Source organism: Triturus cristatus, chromosome 8 (genome assembly GCF_964204655.1).
Source record: "Triturus cristatus chromosome 8, aTriCri1.1, whole genome shotgun sequence".
Classification (NCBI taxonomy): domain Eukaryota; kingdom Metazoa; phylum Chordata; class Amphibia; order Caudata; family Salamandridae; genus Triturus; species Triturus cristatus.
This window is the reverse complement of record NC_140591.1, coordinates 696,861,775-696,883,914: the sequence shown is the minus strand read 5'-3', so window position 1 is coordinate 696,883,914 and position 22,140 is coordinate 696,861,775. Positions and strand designations below refer to the sequence as shown.

Below are 22,140 nucleotides of genomic sequence, written 5' to 3'. Positions count from 1 at the left end.
ATTTATGTTCAACTTGTGGCCCACATTTCCATTCAAGTGCATTAAATGTAATAATATCATGTAGAGTCCAGCAGGGTAATCTGAGTGCAATGAACTTCAAATGTTTTAGCAAGAAAGTTTGCTTTCACCAGACCCTATGGATGAATGACTAATACATGTTTCTGTCTAACCCATAGCCTCTGTCTTGCCTGTAAACTGTGCTAGAACTGCTTGACTGAGGAGAACATGGGTAACAGAGCCTGGTCAGAAGGTTTAGATAGGAAAGCAGACTTTGAAAAAGAGTCCAGGAGACATGGCTGTTTAGAGCCATAGGCTACAGAAGTACACCAATGTATTGCTTGAAGGCCTGAAGGTGGCCCAGTCTATTTTTCCTTGTATATGTGAGAGAGGAAGTTCCAGGTTTTAGTTGTTATTAATAATAGTTACTATTGTCCGGCTGGAATTGACGCCTTCCAGACTTACAAGCACAATCGGATATAGTTGTGGAAGGTTCTTCAAATATTAAAGTCCATAGAGCATCATTTAGGGAAATGTCCTGGAATTGTTGCGCAAGAAAGACCCCTATCGGCACTATCGCACTGCTGGAACTTCATTTTTTTTAATGTTCCGGTGGCGTAATGTGTCACTGACATATTTATAAGGCCACGTAAAGCCACATTACGTGGCTTTTCATGACCTTATAAATATGTGCACCATTCTCGCGGAAAACTGTGTGAAAGGGGCGTTCCATGGGTGTTACTGGGGGCGTTCTCAGCAACATCCATAGCTTTTTGACGCTGCCGCAGATTCTACAGCACACATAGAAAGAGGAAAAAGCCTCTTGTTATTGTTTTTTTGAAGGAAAGTTTCCTTTCCTGCACAAAAATAATCATCCCCGCAACGCAGGCACCCTTGCACCGTGGTGCAAAGGTGCCTGTGTTGGCGCACGGCAGCCCACTGTGCGCCAGCGCAGGGGAAAAGGACAGGAATGTGCCGTATCTAATTTCTTTTGCCATACGGCAGCGCAGCAGCAAGGCCTGCTGCGCTGCCCTACGGCAAAAACACCATAAATGAGGCCCATAGATTATAGAAAAGAAATATCTTCGCATGTACATTTAACTCATTTCAAAAATTAAATTGATATTGTGGCAAATTTTCCCCTCTCTTGCTCCTACTGTTAGATGTATTTTGCTACACATGGGCACATTTCAAGAAACAGTGTTGATAGAAAATAAGGAATTGTGTGAGTGCTTTATGCAACGGTGAATCTAGGCTCCCCAATGAGTTATTTCATTTGCCTTTGATTTGCCCAGATGTTTTTGATTTTAAGAGAGAGTGTATTTTCAATTGTTACTTAGGCTCTGGGGAGTGAGGTTTGTTCATTCTGCTTAGCTTCCATTTGAATTGAATTCTGTAGCTTTTCATTTGGTCCTTAATAGAAGCAATCCATTTCATATCTTTATTGTAAGGTTATTAAAAAACCATGCAGTGTGGAATTAGGGTTAAAATTCATCATTAAAATGACAAGTGGCCCTCATACACTGTCAAAAATTGTATTTAATAAAATTGTCAGTTCAAAAAAAATGCCTAAAATTATTTCTTTTGTCCCCATTAAGCACAATGCCTATGCCGCCCTCTGTTTGTGGCAAACTTTAGGGTTTCTTCGTGCTTGTGTTCGCTTAACTAAAAATAATCTTTAACTGTTTTTTTTGCAGTGAATTTCGGTATTTTCAAATGATGTTCTACATTCACCTACGATGTACTCATCCTAAGCTGCACATGCCCTTTCAGCTGTCAATATATACAAAAGTATTAACCATTTGAAGCCCATTTGGCACCTTTTACAATTGCTAATATCTTAAAACAGATTTCTGAGTTCTAAATTCAAGGCAAGTTTGGCATAAATCCTTTCAGCACTTTTCTTGTTGTGGTGAGCAACATTTTTTAAGGGCGATATAACGGGAAAAAACATATTTTTTCACTTCCAACATTACATTTTTTCCCTGCAAACAACTAACTGCATGAAACTTGTCATGCCTATCGGCATACTGTAAGGAGAGTACAAAATGTGGTGCTGAACATGTACCTAAACTACAGGCAAATAAAAAGTGCCTGTTCAGTGGAAGTGCAACTGAACCATACCTACACAGCGGTGATATAATTCTTTTTAGAGATGGTGATAGCATCTTTGTAGTTATGGTTAGGTTGTACTTTCTATTAAAATGGTACATCTATATGTGAGTTTGTGTTGTTTTTTAAAGCCTGTTCCCTTTTCCATATTCCTTTTTATTTTTTACCTTATTTTAATACACTTTTACTTGATTACTAGATTTTTTTTATTTGAGCTTGAATATTGTATTTATTAATTTCAATTTTTACTTCATCTATTTTAAATAATTTACATTTACTCTTTTTTTAAAGCTATCCGTATTTTGTGTGTGTGTGTGTAAAAACAGTTTTTTAAATTTTAATACTTAAATTTACGTAACTGGAAAGTAATAGCCCTTGTTCTGTAGTGGCTCACAATGTAAATATAGCAAAACTTGTAATGTCCTTGATTAGAGTAGTGCATGCCTGTCAGAGATGACAAGGAATTGTCCAAAAGGGGGGGAAAATTGCTAGTCCAGAAGAAGCAAGCTAGGGAAAATGGTACGTACCGGAAGTGTATTGTACTAATTAAATATTTTTCTAATATTCAACTAAATAAAATTCTGTTCTCCTTCAATTTGAATTGTAATTGCTTTTGATGCTTCAGTTGTGATTTTAAAACTCTCTCCTAATAAAGTGTTATAGTTTGACAAAATCCTTTAGACAACTAGTTAGTGTTCCACCAAGCTTCTCCATGGCATTCACAGTGCTAGTGTAATACTGTTGTTCATCTATGGTCATCCTTTAACTTCTTGTGTCTGCCGACATGGAAAAGAGAGGAGTCATAGCTCCTCATTTCAACATTTCAGACTGAGCCGGTATGTTTGGCTGCACCGGAGACTCATGTTCAGAATTCTTTGCTAGATGCACTACCTGTTTTGGACCAGTTTGCACACTGCACTCAAGTGTTGCTGGAGATAGGACTCTCCAAAGTGAACCTCAGTTCCACATGGGTGACTACTGCCCCCATGTCTAGGCTATGACAGCTAGCGGTTGGTGGCAGATTAAGAGGCTTGTGGTATAGGCCTTCCTCGTGTTTTAACATAGCTGCCAATTGGCCTCATGTTATTATCATCAGCCACCTCTGTCGCTTCAGCTAATAGGACAAAGCCTCACGGGACTTGTAGTGTTTCTGTTATTTGTATGACCCAAAAAGTCCAAGCATGCTTAGTGCCCTTGACTGAAAAATGAGGACTTGCTGTAGGTTGGCCTGATCACAGTTATGATTTGGGCCCAAATGTTGCATTCCTTAATTGCTGCCTAAGGCAACGGGAATCCCTGTAGTCTTGGGCTCATTGTAGAATATAGCCTTAGAGCCCACTGTAGCGGGCTCTACCGGCCATTAAAGGCCCGCTCCGTTCGGCTCGGGTTTTTATGCTGGAGCGGGCCTTTAATGGCCGTTAAGCCCTCAGTGGAGGGCTCTAAGGCAATTAGAACAATTCACCCCTAGAGGGCAGAGTGTTCTAATTTGTAAAAACAAAGGCCTCACGGTTGTAAATCCCCTTGGGCTCTGTGAGAGCTTTGTTCAAAGCAACAGCTGTGAAACAAACATTGGAATGTTGATGCTCTCCGGGCTTCTACCGGGCTTTAGAAGCCCAGAGCACTCCATTGTCTTCATTGGAGCGCTCAACATTCCAATGTTCTAATAGACAAGTCAATAGTATGCATTATGTAAATCTTGGGCAGGAGTTAGGTGCAGGGTTATGGGTTTGTGATGTCTGAAAATCGTGTAAGCAAAGACAATTGATTAATTTCTTACATTTTGTTTTCAGTTGAAAGAAAAAAGTCGGGACTGTGATGGCAACGCGGGGTCAATAGAAGAACTCAGAGAGGCTGTGTACTTAGCAGAAGAAGCGTGGCCAGGCATCTCAGATATAATGGTATCGCATCTTGTACAAAGGCTTCAGAGGTAAAATCAATACACATATATATGAACATTGAGGTTAAATATATATTTTTGCATGTGGTATTTATATAGCCCGAGCCTATAAAAAACAGCGAAGTGCTATACAAAGTTTAATAGATATTTTAAGAAAATTGTGTCTTTCATCATTCAAGCAGTCTACAAAATGATATATTTGGAAGAGTTTCACTGTGTAATTTCGGAAAATTCTGGTAAATGGGGACACAGTCCATACGGGTATTTGTTAAGTGCCTGAGTGAGAGGCAGGCATAGGATGAGATCAGAACCAGTTTCTTGTCTCAAGGTCTCGGCCTCGGGGGAGTTTGGAGTGTTGGAGGGCTGCCACAAATACACCCCTAATTTGGGGCGGTAACAGAAGCGGAGTGCTGGCACCTGTTGTAAAGCACCCTTATTGACATGCTCTCGATGCAGGTTTTCAATAGTGTTTGTTTTATTTCTTTTTTTAACGATTTTTATTAAAGTTTTCAAGTTAGATAGCTGCATAACAGAGCTCATATGTAGAAATTCGCCATTCATAAAACAAAATGCGGAAGTTATACCTTAAAAAAAAGAAATGGGAAGAAAGACCGAGTGAAAAAGAAAAGTAAGGGGAAAGTGGAAATGCGTTCAAATATAAAAGATCTTAACAATAAAATCGTATAAAGTTGGAAAAGAGTTGCAAGAATGATGAATGTTTTGGAGGTGACTAGAGTAAGAAAGGTGACCCTTGACCCTCCTCAGCTTTCAAATAATTATACAAAAATTGTTCAAATGAGCTACAGCTCAGTATAACCAATGTGACGTTGTGAACTGAGCCAATTGTTGTATTTTCACATTCTTCCTCGTCTTTTTCTGGAAGCCCAGCCCTGCTAAAGGCCACGCATCAGGTGTTAGACTAACGCATGTCAGGGTGGTGATCCGCATCACCGCACAGAAATGGAAAGTCACACATTCTAGGCATATCGATTGCCTCAGCTGTCAAGCCATAGCACTTCTATGCTGACTGAAACTAGCTGGAATGCCTTCCGGCAGAAAATTAAGTTTTCCCTCCCCATCTAATTTCTTGGTAATGGAAGAAACCTTATTGCGCATGACTGCATTTCTACTGCCCCCCGTCGTCCCTAAAGGCTGGCACATGCGAATCTCCCCACCCCCGGGACTAATGCAGCAGGCTGTGACGTTACTCCTAGTTATGTGTTTTGACTGGCAGCTCTACATGCGCAGGAATTTCAGAATTGAAATGTGCACGGCGAAGCAACAAGTTAAACGTTGATTTGGTCTTAGAACATATCAAGCCCGAGACGACTGCTGCACTCCGGTGAGTTACCGGCAACAGCAGTGAGCGACTGGGCATACCATTGCGTGGCCCCAAGAGGGCTGCACTGAGAGGAGGCTCAAGGTAACCTAGTGAACAATGGTGGGAGTGGAGAGAGCCAGTAGAAGCGGCACCCGCATTCAAAGGTGAGGAAGGGCCAGGCGCATGAGCGAGACTTCTGGCACGCCCGCACTGCATTGAGAGCTGAGTCCTCCAAAACACCCAGAGGATGCGACCTGAGACGACCGGCGGGCTGCACTATTCCCTCACTGCCCTAGGCCTGCACTAACTAAAACTGCTAGAGGGTGCCACTCGGGAACCACAACAGCCTGAAACACTTTCTGGGGCTGCGTCGTGCCCGCTTAGCCGGGGTGCGTCCTCCTTACGCCAACGCCACCAGAGCTTGGTTGGCTCCCTACCTGGTTGCAATGCCCCCACACCTGCAACCACAGACACAATGGGGTAGCAGACAGGCCTGTAGGGCTGAGGGGGAATCACAATGTGCTGAGTGAAAATGCACTAAGAAATAGGCCTAACCGCCTGATGAGCGCGCTGGAGCTGCGTGGGGCCTGGGAGCACTGAAGTTGAAGTGCCCCAACATGGCAAGGTAAGGGCCACTGACCCCGGGAGGTGAGCGTGGAAGTACCGTGGGGCTCACAGTTCTAGCTGCTGGCTCATTTCCCGATTGTACTGACAACACATTGTAGCAGCGTTTTCTTGCATGCTACATAGCAAAGCAGAGTTTTCAAAAAGTCATTGCTTATAGTCAGTTCCTTGCATATACTCGAGATATCAAATGATATCCCACAAAAAGAAAGGTGTGGGTTTATTTATTATGATTTAAGTAAACCCTACACTGAGGTTTCATTCCTACTGTACAGTGTTTGAGATCTCCGCTTGGATTGACTTTCCCCCATGCAAGACATGTATATTCCCTGACAGCCCTATTCTCCATTTGTGTGTGCTACTTATTGTCTGTCTGTTTCTATACTAATATTTTTATTATTTTTAAATCCTTCACTTTTTCAAGGGTTTGTGGGCATATTCTGTTCCCTCTTCGGGCTTCGGGGCTGTCACTGGGAAAGGGGTGGGGGCGTAAGCCGCGTAAACACAAACCACAGCACCACCAGTTGCTGTTTGTTTGCTTTTTGCCTGAACTTTGCACTTCTCGTATTGCCCGTCCTCACATTAAGGTTTTATTTGGGACCAATAATTCCCGAAAAGATTATGGTACACTTTTGTTGACTGTATTTATTTTATTTGCAAACTTTTTATAGCGCTGTGCTGCAAGCTAAAATGCAACTGGGCACTTTGCAGTCAATTTAAGAAGTCCTGGAAATTTGGTCCGCAGAGCATTACGGAGCTCCACTAACTATAGCCGCTATCATACAAGCTGTAATTGTCTTTTGTTTCTGACCACTACCATTTTATGTTATATTCTACCCATCTGAGACCACTAGAGGAGTGGGTGGGAGTAGGTAGGTGTGCTGCTTCTGTGTAATCAGGGTCTCATGCAAAGCTAGTTACAGATGGAATTTCCCAACAGCACTGGTGCTTTGCAGCGGTTTAAGATTTTAGAGTTTCTGGTTGCTCAAATAGGTGTAATTTCTGATATTTATGTGCCTCTCTCATCTTCATTGCTTGATTTTTGCTCACGAGAAAGTGTCACTCATAGTTGTTGAATGTCACTCATAATCGCACTGAATTTATGAAAATGTCACACATAGTGGTTGTTAGCGTGCATAGCTGCCATGGTTTCAGATTGCTACCATGGCCTTTCATTTGGGATTCACCAGAAGCAGAGGTCATTCTGCCCAATGACTGATTTCCTGAGAGCCCAGATACATCCCAACTGATAGGTAGGACCACCCACTCTGGATCATCTTTGATTAACTAACTTCTCCAAGAGTAGTCCTTTACGGATGACAGGGAGATATTAGGATTAGACAATGATCTTCAAGAAAGGCCACACCGTGGGAGATTCGAAGAACCCGTTCTTCACAACAGCAGTCGAAAGAGAAATATGGAGAAAAGTATTGAAAAAAGGAAATAATCTAAACCTTCTCCAGACACCATTATCAGAGAACAGAAGGCTGCTATAAACCAGGCGAAGGGAGCAGGGCTGCCCCTTTTTATGTAAGGCCCCGAACAATTTCATATCTTGAGACACCAATGATTACTGAGGTGGTGAAATACCCATGTTCAATGGGTCTTTGGTGGTTCGAATTTTTGAGAAGGCTGGCATAGCTAAGGCAGAAAAGCATTTGAGATTCATTTCTACTCTAATGATCATGACACAGTCCCTTAAGGGTAGTGCACCTTCTTACAGTTGTTGGGCCTCAGTGAATTAGGGATGTAAAAGTTGTGAAGAGGTACGTTTATTTCAGTGGCAGATACTTTGCAGGATTCTTCCAGATGTGCCACATGTATTAACCGAATTATAACTATTTTAAAACCAATCTTTTGATGGCATTACACTCTGGTAAGCTGCACGCTGGAGACAGCAAGACGTCCTGCTAGAGATGCTTTGGGTAGGAGGGATGCTACTGTCCGAAGTCATGTTGTGTTACAGTAAAATTAGCAGTTTTGGGGTGTGTCCCTACATGATATAATCCAAATAACTGGTTTCTGGGTCTCATCCTTGGCCTTTACTATACGGTTAAGTTGGATGTCAAATGTGAATTTGTGACAGAAGAACTAGGGCCACATGCCCATTATAAAATCCTTTTGTGATATCAAACCCTATGATTGAAATGGTTTGTGGAAATAAAAGAGCTTTTTTACAAGGTAAAGCCCTTTTACAAGATGAAAAGTGTTTGCATGCTTGCACATTTTCCAACCCTTTCTAAATTGAAAGTAGGAGGGCGCATGAAATGGGGTTTATTACAGTCTTAGAGGTGTTCCGTGGGGTGGTGGGGGTTTGAGAGGGACAGACCTAAAATCAATTTGTGGAAAGTCTATCTTGTATACATGGGTGCATAATCTCAACATGACCCATGCGAGTATCAGAGCGCTTTACAGGGGGAAACATAGGACAAAGTACGATGTATACTATTATTTTCTCCTGATATAGATAGTTACAAAAGTGTATGCATAAAGACAGAAAATACAAAAACATCAAAAACAGTGATGGCCAACATCCGTTATGCGGGTCACGTCACTGTTCATGTAAGTTTACTCATGAGTAGAGACTTTTCTTCTTTCTTGAAAGAAGCAGTAGAGGGATTCAGTCTGGTTTCTGGGGGCAATGCATTTCAGATCCATGGGGCGATTCCAGAGAAGGCTCGATTGTATGTTTTCTTTTGGGAAAATCTTTGTGGTTTCAGAAGAAGAGTGCTGGAGCTCCTGGAGGATCTACCACCACCCGAGAGCACCAATTTCTGGACCAGATATCTCGGGGTCTTGTGGTGAAAAACTTTGTGAGTCATGCAAGCGATTCTTAGTTGAATTCTTGCTTCAAGTGGGAGCCAATTGAGAGCTCTATGGTCAGGGAAAATGTGGCAGTTTCTTTTAGAACCTACGATGAGCCTGAGAGACGAATTGAGGGAGGCTCTTAGAAGGGCCGTTGTAGACCTGGGAAGTCCGCAAAGAGTTGCACTCCCATAATCTAGTATGGGGATTACTAGAGCTTGTAGTGCCAATTTGAAGTCAATAGAGTGAAGGAAGGGTTTTAATTTTCTCAAAATGATCATCTGTATGTTTGCTCCTTTTGTTGCGGCACTGATATGTTTATGCATGTTTAGATTCCTGTTGAGTGTTATTCCAAGAGATCTCGCAGAGTCAATAACTTGAGGCTGGCAGTTGAGCGCTGTAAGTTGTTTAAGCCATTCCTCTATGATGGATGTTTGATTAGGAGGAATTCCATCTTGAGGGTGTTTAGTTTAAGATGGTTTTCAGCAAGCCAAATCTGCGTTTTTTTGTAGAGTTAAGTTAAGAATCTGATGTCCTCCAGAGAAGAGACCTTTATGTACAATTGTGTATTGTCCACGTACATGTGATAATGAATGTTGGAGGAACTAAGAATTTCGGTAAGAGGTTTCATGAGCAGGTTAAAAAGAGTGGGTGAAAGGGTGGAGCACTGTGGGACACCTAACGTGACTGGGTTGGACTTAGATAGAGATTGATTGACCTTGAATCTTTGGGATCTGTTTTGGAGAAATTTAGGACGGATCCTGATAGGCCCATTCTATGTCTCGGGAGGTCTAGAAGATTGTCGTGTTTAATGGTGTCGCATGCCGAAGATAAGTCGAGCAGGATTAAAAGGCAAGCTTCGTTTTGGTCTAGGATTTTTAGCGCATCATTCACTATGTGTGCCTGTGCGGAAACCAGATTGGCACTGGTCCAGCAGGTCGAATGGTTCAATGTGGATGCAAAGTTGGATGTGTACACATTTTTCCAGGAGTTTAACCAGAGTTGGAATGTCAGAGATCAGGCGTCAATTGTTTAAGTCAGTGTAGTCTGCAGAAATATATTTAAGGATGGGGGACACCTGCCCGATTTAAGGTTTTCTGGTATAATGCCTTGAAGCAGAGAGGCATTTATTATCTTGGTCATAGTGACAGTATCAAAGATTTGATCTCATTTAAGAAGTTAGAGGACCGACAAAGCGGTTAGAGGGATTCAATGTTGTGAGAATTTTTAAGATTGCGCCTTCATTGAAAGTTTTGAAGGAGGACCATGCGGCATTGTTTTTGAGGGTGAGTCTTGATGGGCAAATGGTAAAGGTTGCCAGAGAGGGGCAAAGGGTGTCGATGGGAATGAAAGAATGATGCTCTAAAGCCATCTGCAGGTCAATCTTCATGTTTTCAGTCTTCCCACTGAAGGAGGCAAATTAATCGCAAATAGGTAATGAGCTTGGTCCAGCTTTGGGGGCGGGGGGAGGGTTGGTAGGTCATTTGACTGTGCTTTAACTAACTCAAATAGTTTTTTGGGTCGGTTTTTAGCTTGGTCTAACTGGTTCCTAAAAAAGTTTGCTTTAGACCTTCTGATATTTAGTAGGAGTTCCTGGTAGCTTAAGGTGGTCAAGGGACGGGGAGGCTCTCCATTGACGTTCAGTTAGTCTTAAGGTAGCTCTATCCGAATTGAGGCTGCCATAGTACCATGGTTTGAAGTCTTTGGTAGAAAGTCTTTTCAGTTGTAGCAGTGCAACTGAATCTAGTAGCGTAGTCATGGAACTGAAGTAGTGGTTTGTAAGACCTTGTACATCTGATAAGTCATCAGGGGGAGGCAAGAGGTTGCCACTAAGAGATATTAGTAGATTGATGTTAGCGTTATTTAGGCTCCTTTTACATATTTTATGTTTCCTAGTTTGGGCTGAGTTTAGTATCACAGCTTCATTAATGAAGAATATAATGAAGTGGTGGTCCGACCAATCACAAGGGAGGATTGATTCAAGTTGAACGGAATCAGCGTTGGCAATGACAAGATCTAAGATTGCACCCTTATCCTGTGTGGGGCTGTTGCAGATTTGATTAAGGTCCAGGTCCGTAAGGAATGCTTTGAAGCTGTTTACAGCAGAGTCATTTAGGTCGTTCCAATGTAGATTGAGATCTCCGAGGAAGATTCGGGTGCCTTGTTTGCCTGTGTTTGTAGTCACGATATCCATAAATTGTTTGAGGAAAGTGAGGGTGGTAGAATGTGTGCAAGGTGCAGACTGGTCTGCTGTTACATGAGTTAGCAATACAAAGGTATTCACACAAGGATAATACTGGCTAGTGAGATTGTTTCACAGTAAGGCTATTCCGATACATGCAGCCAATGCCACCCCCAGGTCTATCAGTTCTGTTTAATCTAGTGATATCATGGTTTGGAGGGACCAGAATATCGAGGATGGGGTGGGCGAGTCATTTAACCAGCTTTCGATCAGGACTAGAAGGTCAGGTTCATGAACGTGTATGAGAGCAGCTATGTCTGCCGCAGGTTTTGAAGCCGATCGACAATTTAGAAGTATACATTTGAGATGGGGTTTGGCAGGAGCTAGGGAGTCCTGTGTGAGGGTGAATCGCATAAGGTTGTGTTTATTTATTCCTCTATGGTTTGGTCTTGGAACTCTGTGTGGATTGGGGGGGGGGGGGGTGGATTGGATATGGGTATGACTATTTGTGTTATCAGGGCGTGACGTATTGCGGCAGATCATAGGAGAGAAAGGATATCATTGGGCGATACTTACTACTTGGTCTGGGAGCAGGGTGCGAGTGGGTGGGCTAGGAGTGGGGCTTAAGGGGTCGCAATACCCTGGGCCTATGTAGGGCAGCCGGTAGAAGGGGTGGTTATAGGGGGGAGAAAGGGGATGGGATAGAGGGAGAAGGTGAGGGGAGTACCGTATGGGTGTGTTGGGGGGCTGGAGCTATGGTGTTGGTCAGAGTTAGCAGGACCAATTTAGAATTTGCGTTAAGTAATGGGGGATGGGATGTTGGCAGAGCACTGCTGGAGGGAGGTTGACTTTCAAAGCCACGAGATTCTGACAGAGCTGAACAGGGCGTGTATTGAGGTTGGGGGGTAACAAGTGGCTGTCTAGTGGGGGATTCTGGTGTCGTATTAGAAGGGATTATCGAGTTTAGAGGGCCTTGGGTGGGGGAATCAGATCTCATAACCTTTTCCTTGATAAGAGGAAAAATATTGTCAAATATTTCCAAATTGCGGTCTGATGACTGTACGAGGATGATCCCATTGTGGAATATGGTGATTGTTGCTGCTGCTGAGGGGGCGATTGAAATCCTGAGACCGTGTAATGTTTTTCTAGAAGTGGAGATCGAGAGCAAAGAGAAGAAGGTTTTCCTCCATTGTGTAAAAGATAATGTCACTGGTTAAAGCTCCTTTGTTCATGGAGAAGTAAGGATCCGAGACCAGGGTCTCAGGGTGTGATTTGAGAAGTTTATGTTTAAAACATTTGGCTGCTTTTTTTGTCAAGTTTGGTGGGTCCTTAATGGTATAGGTATGTTGTCCTGACGACTCAATATTGGGGTCAATGCTTATTTGGAGAACCATATCTAGTATAGAATGTGGGAGGCAAGGTGAAGATAGGTGGGGGAAAGAGGTGCGGGGGGATCTGGTAAAAATATGAGGCCACGAGTTGGAGACGAGCTAAGGGGTGTACTTAATGCAGGCCGGGATGGAGTTGGGAACAATTGCTTTTGAAAATAGTAGAAGGGAAAGTAATGATCGGAGGAGGGAAGGCCGGGGGGATTGAAGAGAGTTGAGGAGAGAAGAAACACTGGGGACACGCCCAGGCAGGCGCGAAAGTAAAAGTAAAACGCAACCGGGTAGGAGTAGTGAGGCTGGAGAGAAACCTATCATGCGTGCTTATCAACTGAGGTTCATTAAAGGTCATCAGATTCTGCTGAAAATGGTTCAATAAAACATCATTAACATAGGTACATTCCCAAGGTAAAACTAACTAAGTAATTAGCTAGAGAGTAATATATATATATATATATACACACACACACACATAATATACAAAACATGTACATCATATACACACAATACATATATTATATATTCACTGAAAAAACCATAGGTTTCAGACATGTTATAGTTAGAGGAAATTTTACTGATAAAAAACCAATGAAATTCCCCCGTTATAGTTAGTGCAGGCAACTATAACTCACGCGACTGCAATCCTCTGCTGATGCTAATACTGTATTTAGACACTTATTTGCCCATGTCTTCTTCCATAAATTTTTAGCTATACATACATTACAAATATTTTTTTTTCATAAAGACACATATGTCATCAGCAGAAGATTGCGGTCGCGTGAGTTATAGTTGCCTGCACTAACTATAACGGGGGAATTTCATTGGTTTTTTATCAGTAAAATTTCCGCTAACTATAACATGTCTGAAACCTATGGTTTTTTCAGTGAATTTGCAAGGTTTTTTAAATGCTAATTCCTAACTATAACGTGTGTGAAACCTATGGTTTTTTCAGTGAATTTGTACGTTTTTTTAAATGCTAAGTTACTTTACGCCATTCGTGGCGTGCACGCCCACTTAACGCAGTTCGTTCCGTGCACGCACGGTGCGCTTCGCGCACCGTGCGCGCACAGTGAGCACGCGGTGCGCTTCGCGCACCGCGCGCCCACTTTACGCAGTTAGTGCCGTACACGCAAGGTGGGCACGCAGTGCGCTATGCGCACCGCGTGCCCACGTTACGCACCGTGCGCACATGGAGGACATATTATGCGCTTCCTTGTGATAGGTAATCTGTTAAATTTAATTTGTAAGTGATGACAATAATATGCCATGCACAGAGAGTGTTTTTTTTTTTTAATTAAAATTTTTAGCGTAAGTGCACCGTACGCGTACGGTAAGCGTAATCGGCGAAATTTTCAAAAAATAAAAATTTACCGTTTTTGGCCTTGGGGGATCTTTGAGGACTCAACTAACATGGCTATGTGCATGGGCGCTGTCTAAACAGCCCCTTTATATGTTTTTTGCCTTTGTTTACAGCCCCCCCCTCAGAGTGCGAGAGAGAAAATGGCGGCCGCCGCTTCCTGGTTTTGACCGATTCGAATGTTTACTTAGATGTAACAGCCAATCAGAATCGCGCTCGCGCACGCCACCGTACGCGTACGGTAAGCTTACGGTAAGCGTACCGTAAGCTGGCTCAGATATATATATTGATTTAAAGGCTATTTTCTCAGAATCTACTGAACAGATTTACACCAAACCTACAAAAGGCACTTCCTTGACCTGAGGACTACCTCTCTGCCAAATTTCTAGTAATTCTGTTCAGCCGTTCGGGCTGTAGCCCTGTCTAAAGGTCCTATGGAAAAATGCATGGGAAAAACGCGTTTTGGGACCCCCCTTTTATCTCAGCCCCCGCTTGACGAATCCCCCCGAGACTTTCAGGGTAGGAGCGGAGCGTAGCGCCCCACCTATTTTGAGAAATTCGCGAGGATTCGTCGACCGGCGCCAAAGTTATTCAAAATAGAATGTTGCGGATTTCCTATGGAAACAGGGTCCTAACTATAACTACCTACTGGCGACCGCCAGTAGGTAATATATATAATACAATACATAAGATGTATATAAGATATACAATATAAGTAATTCTTGTACACTTGCCTATAGATTAGTCCATAGCCATGACACAGTTTGGTGAAATCAATACACAGGTATAGCCTTCCCAAGATGGCTTCCTATTGGCAGAATAATGCTCAGCTCAATGACGCAGTCCTTTGTTTAGTTCCATGTTCAAGAAGACATATTGGTCCTTTCTCCATTGTACTTGGGCATCTGCCATTTTGTCCGCGAGTCACAAAGGAGAGAAGAAGATGCCCAGGGCAATAAAATTAAAGATAAGCAATTATCAACAAAGGCCCTCAAGCACAGGGCACGTCAAGAGTATGCCAACGGAAAAAGCATACCTGCGAGGGGGCTGACTCCCATGCAAGATCCTGTCACTCTCTCCTCATGCAGTTGAGCCCCAGGATGGCAAGATTCTCCGTGGGAATGCATCTGCCGTCTCAGACATCCCGCTCGGGGGTCAACAGCACACTATCCCCATAGTTGATTGGGTGGAGGGGTGGGGTGGAAGCTGTGTCTCCTCTAGACCAATGAGGGGGTCTCCCTTCACCACCTAGCGCGAGGACTAGCTGGTAGGGCGGACTGCCGACCTCCCTCCGGTGCAGTCGATCAAGGTTGCATCTCAGATCATGGAGAAGAGCCCGGTGAGTCACTGCAGCTCCTCTGATTTGGCTGCGAAACGACCAAGACTCTCAGAACTGGTAATGCGACATCGTCTGCCCATCTGTAACTCTGCACACCAGCCTTTCCTATCCCGCTGCAGACTCGGTGAGGGATCTGGTCAGGATCAGAACCCTCCTAGTCAACAACGTGACCTTGGCTGCCCTACTGGAACTCAGAGAATTTGCCTCTCCATATCCCTCTGCAGCCTCGACTGTGGGATCCAATCCGGGTGATGACATCTGGACTGATCCTATCCGCGATCATTCAGCCATTTCTGATCTAGACCCAGATCATCTCCTTCAGCATTATGGTAATGTAGTTATTCCCAAGCTCTTCCAAGGTCCTCAGTGTTCACTTAACTGTTGATATTCCGATGTTACAGTGTTTCAATTGATGTTGGGACTAACAAGGGACTTTTGCGGTATTGCAATCCCTAGCCTCGGAGCTCCCTACTCAAGCTCTTCGCCAGTCGGCGGCATCACATACATGCTAATCCTTTTCTAATTTCCGATTGCTGCTCGGTGTCCTGCAACCACTCATACACAGCCTTCCTGGGCTGCTAACCAGCCATGTAGTGTTTTACGCTTTAGTAGGACAGCCAATGAGAATGTCTGCAACACTTTGAAGTTTTAGCTAATCTTATTGGTGTCAGAATGCCGGAAGCCCCAGATGCCTACTTGTACCGGCTGTGCTGTTTAGAACCTTTGTGGGTAGACTGGGACGGAAGGATGGCCCTCCAGTGGATTGGAAATGAAGTTCACTACTAAATTGATTCACATCTGGCCATTGGATTACTGTACTGGGCAGAATATGCCCGTTTCACATGTTCCCGGAAGTTTCACCTATTCGTAAGGTTAGCTCCCTGTGTAACTAATGGTATGTTGCGCTTTGTCATTCTTTTTTTTTTGTTGCAGTTTTTATTGAGAAAGTACAAATGCAAAATTAGAACACCAAGATTAATGATGTGTCGTTTACGCTTTTTCAGATTTTCATTAGGTGGAGCAAGTTCCTCATCCCACTGAAGATTTAATTGTGCTTGGTTTTCTCCTGTGAGTTGTGGTGGTGGATGTTAAAGGGACCTTGCAGTGTCTACACTGGAAAGACTCTAAGACACCGCCATGCTGTCCTTCACTGACGGTGATAGAAAATTCCAGAAAATGGAACCGCAGAAATGAGAACTCTCACAAATGGTGGATATGCAGTTCTGTGCGACTTTATGTTTCATTTTTTGATGAAAATTGTTATTTTTGATGTTAAACTCAACCATAGTGCACAGATTAGCTGGTGGCGTTGTTAAAAAAAATATTGAAATATAATCCGAGAGCTGTGATGAAGAAACCGAAACTATTTGGAAACCTCAGGAATCTTGCTTTAACTTGCTAACTCTAAGGAGAGACGCGAAACTATCCTGCTGGATTTCAATACAGATATGTAAATAGATTAATTTTTATAACCTCAGACAAAGGCCCATTAAAAAGTAAATAGGGAATCACTGTGTAAAGAGCGTTCGGGTACTCCAGTAGGCAGAGCTGATAAGGATAACGCTTTAGTGGCCATAAATGAATCTTGCCTTTTATTCAATTTTTATTTGGTTATTTTTATATTGTGCAACAATAATTTGTATTTTGTACCTGCAGGAGTTGCCATTGGAAAATAGAATTTACCAGAATGCTCAAAGCTACCCTGTTTACATGCTAAAATGAATCATTGCTGATCATGTCACTGTATTCAAAGTTCTGTTTTTTTTTATTTGTGGTCACCCTTTATACTCTATCACATTTTGATACTCCCATGAAAACTTTATTATATTTACTTTAATTTGTATTCCTTTATTACTAGTTCTCTGAGTCACGTATGTTAGTGTCTCCTGTCCATCAGATGCTATACTTGTTACGGGTGTAAATTTATTAGCATTTACTGTTATGTCTGAAATGGTGTCCACTCTCTTCTGAGCCCATACAGTTGATTAAGACAGAAATGTGATGTATATAAAAAAGAAAACTTTGTTCTGAATGATTTCTCCAAAGGAGAACATTTTGTGACTAATATGTTTTATGTATTTCAAAGTACATTCAGCTATATGTCAGTGTTGAACTTACAAGAAAATGGAAAAGTACCAGAGTTTTAAAGTCTATGATTACGCAGAAATTTATGTCTCCTAATTTAAAGGATCCTGTTGGTAAAAAATTGTTTTGTCGCCTAAAAAATAATGCCAATTGAGAGTGATTGTAATCTTTTATTGGGGAAAACTTTGTGGCTTAAATTTCCAAGCTCCGCTGATGCTATTGTATCTGGGTCCTTTGCATTGCCAGCGTTTAGAGATAGTGTAGCCCAACCAGCTAGCCAAGGCACAGTCTTCATAGCACACTTGAACTTCAGTTGTTTATTCTTCTACCAACCAGCGCAGTTAAGGTTCAACTTTCACTTGTGTTAACCTAACAACTAGAGCGGTCGACCTCGAAGCTGGGGTACCGGGTTCGCGTCTTGGAAGGGACGCTCAACATCCTGTGATTCTGGACAAATCTCCCTGCACCTACCAAAATAAATGTGTCCGTCTGCAAAGCAACTGGTGCTCATGTAAAGCACCCCGATACCTTCGGGCCGGGTTTGCGCTATATAAAACGTAACATTTTTGTTTGTTTTTTAAAAGCGACTTCCTGCAGTAGTAATTTTTATATTAATGGCAATGGAGAAGATCTGCCAATTCCAACTAAGTCTGTGGCTTTTATAAGCTGTGTCTTTAGCCACAGTGGCTCCACTGCAATACAAATGTAAAATTAATCCTATTTTTATATTGGGATTAGTACAATTATTCTGCCATTTTGAAGTGCTATTGATAACAGCTGTTACGATTACCCAATTTAATGATATTCAATTTTCAGAACTCTGCCTAAAGGAAGGCTGCTTAAACCTTGCCGGGAAACAAACTGGTGGTTTACAGATCACAGCATCGGACATTTAAGTCATTTAGAAAACAAATTTAGATTTGCCGTTTGTTTCATCCAGTATCTTTTTCTTTAATACAGTCTCTTCCTTGAATATTACCATTGGTACTGGTCACCACCCTCAAATTCCTGCTTCTTGCCAATCAAATGATAAGAGTTACCCAACTCATATTCACTGGATCTCTTCAAATGTCCTCAATCCACTGAGTGTCTATCTTGTTTTTAAGTATACCGATTTTACTGCTGAAACTCACGGTATAGTGTAGAAGGGGAGCGAGAGCAGAGCCAGTAATGTTTGAAAGTGATACAATTTCACAACTCCGTGTTGCCCATAGATTAAAAATTTGAAAACACAATTTCAAATCCTCTTACCTGGATCACTGTTCTCAGAAGTTGGAGTTTTGAAGGCACCCAAGACAGTTACTTGTCAAGAAGAATGTACCTTAAAATTGTACCTATAAAATAATGACTATTTATATGCTGTAATACACCTATTGGTGTGCCCCTCGATATTGACAGAGCATCTGGGCCAAGATTTATTAAAGGTTTGTGCTGGCGCATTGCCAATTGCAGTGATGATCAACCTTTGCACTCAAAAACTGTTTTTGCACTGAACGTTGACCTTTGTGCGGTGCCAAAATCTCTTTGTGCCACAATAATTTAAGCTAGAGCTGCATGTCTGGAGCAGAACATTGCCAGCACCCACAGGTCTGGGCACAATGCTCGATGCACTAAAATATTTGAATCTGCCTTTGCCCCAAATCCTAATGCAAAGTTAAACCAAGCACAAGCAAGGGGTCAAGTGGTATATCACCCGATATCCTTATATGTAGCATGCATGTTCTACAGTAAAGCACACACCTGGCACCTGTGTAGTTGTCTACATGTAGGAATTTGCACTGGGTGGAGTACCTGGAGTACAAATCCTAAGCTACATCCTGCCAACTCGCCTTTGCACAATAGCACAACGCTGAGCATCATGTAGAACAGCCATTTTATGTGCAAGTACCACCACTAGTGATGTTGTGGGGGACACATGGTAAATCAGATGTGCTATTTTTTTTTGTCCTTCACTTGATGCAGTGCTGCAATTTTTGACATAGCTCTCTACTGTGTTAAGGTTAGTAAATCTGGACCATGGTGGTTTAAATAACCATGTGTGTTTTAAATACACTGACGCTGCTATGCGAACATGTTGTCCAAAACAAAACCCCCACCGCACTGTTTGACCATAGTACAGGCACATGCTAGTCACCTGAGAAAGGGTGCTCAAGCAAACGTTTTAATACTGTTGTCAAACTGTGATTGGTCTAGCAACATAAAGTGGATAGTTCATCTTGATACAAGCATGGAGTCTAGGCCTATAACATTTCTCTGGGCACTAAGAACTATGAGTCACTTTAACTTCTGCGACCTGTTCATTGACACTGTAATAGTGTGTTGTAGTGTTAAAAGACTTGCTTTTCAATGCGTTGGATGTAGCTACTTGATTGCAAGGGATGTTATGTGCATTTATAAAGCGCAGTACCACCTGGGAGGGTATCCTGGTGCTGATCAGGTTTGTGTGCACCTAGCTTTGCCTATGGCAAAACTGACTTCTGCAGTACATACCCACTGACTCATTAATATTCATGAGCCATCTGTGACCACATAGTGCCAAGGAGTCTACTGCAACTGGAGGCCTTTATATGGGAAGGATCTGGGTTGGGGTAAGAGGAGCATGAGCCCCATAACAAAAGGGTAAGAATCCAACACAGACTACTTTTGCCGCAGGCTGCTAGCCGCAAATATATCTACGCAAGTGGTAACCACCAAGACCATTATGACACTAATAGTGACTAATTTAGACCAGAGTGCAGTGCTGCAACCCAGGTGATATACTTTTTGTGCCTGTTTTTACCACTGTGGATCAAACAAGGTGATTGCAAATAGCACTACATTGCTTAGAGCACAAAAATGGTACACAAATTGGTCCAGAAAAGCTTGTGTCCCTAATTTCTAACTGTAAATTCTAAATAGAGTTGAGAGAATCCATCACAAAAGCTGTTTGTGCCAGGGAGATTTGGCACCTAGTGTAACTTGAAGATCTGCTAACCTCCAAAACAAGGCAAACCTTTTTTATATATTGATGTAGTCTACTACCCTTGGCTGTTTTACCATAACATATCTCTTCTTCATATAACTGCCTTGCAAAAGGCCACCTGCAGGGGATAGTTCTACATCCTAAAGAAACACTTTTTTTTAAAACCGCCTGCATTACCAATATGTTTGAGGTGAAAGTTTTTCCATGTAGCCATTATGCTCTATGTTGCTGCTCATAGATACCTTTCTTCCCTTTTGGCTTGGCATTGGTCCATAATACAGAGTTTAAAGACATTCATTTTCAAACATATTCAGTATATAACAGAGTAATCAGAATACAGTGTTGCTGAAACAAAGGTTTACCATAAAATAGTTTAGCATTTTAATTATTTTCTAATTTGCTAATATCCACGCAGACTAAGTATACTTTACATGAAATATTTGTCCCCTAAAAACAAATAGACAATTGTTGAAGAAAATGTATAGAGGAGGGGAGATGGTAGGGGCAAGGTGGAATGTTAGCCTTCAGTCTCCGTAGACGGGAGGTAGCCTACCACACCTGACATTTCACCGGGTGGGGTATAAAAGTCCATATAGCTATATTAATCCAGACACGTTCCGAAATGCCAGGGCATAACATAAGAATAAGCTTTGCACGTGTTATGGCAAATACATCAGCAATACATGCAGACAAATCCTTTAGACATTATAGATGTGTAACTAAATAAAGGGATGCCTTTCATCAAGGGTTTCGGAGTGACCTAGAATAGATATCAAGAGTGAAACTAAATTTGTCCATAATGTCACAATTACTCCATATAGACTTATGCTATGTAGGGGCCTGCATTTGATCTAATCCTCTCCCCAACAAAGATTTTTTTTTAAATAGGATATCCTGCCACACTTCCAAACCACCCTTTCCATTACCTAGCCCCCAATAAGTTCTACCACCTCCATCTCCACCACCCATTTAAAACTATGGTGTCTTCTAGACCATCCTCTCTAAATTGCTAAACCACCTCCCAAATATAATAAAAAGAAAATACCCGACCTCCTGCCACCTCTACAAGAGTCATTTCAACCCAGCCTTGCATTCCTGTGAGCAGGGGCATGTGAATCTTGTCGGAGGCAGAGCACTGTCTGCATTCTCTCACCTGCCTCAGGTCTGCTGAACCCCAACAGAGGGAGAGAAGGGGGGTGAAGGCGGGTGGGATCACCAACCACTATGCCATTTTTCTGATCGGGTCTTTGATGCTTTGATGATCAGAGCGAAGCAGGGGACCACTTCCCCCTATGACATCACGTCAGTGGAAAAAAGCTTTTGTTACTACTGCTGTGACATAGTAGCTGTGAACCAAATCCGGTATTTACAGAACTGACTCTCTATAAAGCCATACATAAAACACTTATTCACAGCACTGTAAATTAATCAAACCCAGACCAGTGCTTCCCAAACGATTTAGAACCACAACTCAATTTTAAGAACAAACTTTCACAACTCACTACCTTTAATGGACAAGAGTCAGGCGAATTTTTAATGTAACTAAAGCATTGTGTGGTACTGCATTGTCATTTAAAGACAGCACATTTTCCATTAAAATGGGCACAAAATTTGCTCAGACGTACAGTTTTACTGCTAAAATTATATACCACACAAATTATGTGTGGAAATCGGGTTTCTGTGAATATTTATTATTTGTGCATCACCATATAAAGTGTCTTGATTTGTTTTGATCCTATTAAAATCTGTTTCCAGCACACTTGAGAATAACAAAGGAGTGCTTCGTTTTTGCTTTCCTAACTGCTGAATCCATACAGTTCATTTACGGGTATTTAGATTTTGCTGTGTGTAGCAAAAAACAACATCCTACAGCCTTCCCTTTCACACTCCCTATACTCCAGCAAGATTGTCACATAATTCACTTTAAAAACTCCTCTCACTTTACTGTCAGACGAAAAAAAGTAAACACCAATACCAATTAAAAAAAATAAGGAGCAATTTGTCAGAAGACATAGCCTGATATTTGACTGCTGTCCTTGAAGCACTGGCAAATGTGACACTATAAACACAGAGG

At 42.2% G+C, this 22,140-nt stretch overlaps 1 protein-coding gene across 2 annotated transcripts in view; it reads left to right on the top strand.

Annotated features, from left to right (window-relative positions):
* Positions 1-21,840, top strand: part of STK24 (serine/threonine kinase 24) — a 672,269-nt gene extending 650,429 nt beyond the window's left edge. For both annotated transcript variants that reach the window (XM_085622112.1, XM_085622113.1), the window contains 2 exons: positions 3,900-4,036; positions 16,024-21,840. In XM_085622112.1, the coding sequence (XP_085478238.1) occupies positions 3,900-4,036; positions 16,024-16,060 (174 nt within the window). In that variant the 3' untranslated portion in view covers positions 16,061-21,840. The remainder of the gene's footprint in view (positions 1-3,899; positions 4,037-16,023) is intronic.
* The last annotated feature ends 300 nt before the right edge of the window (positions 21,841-22,140 follow it).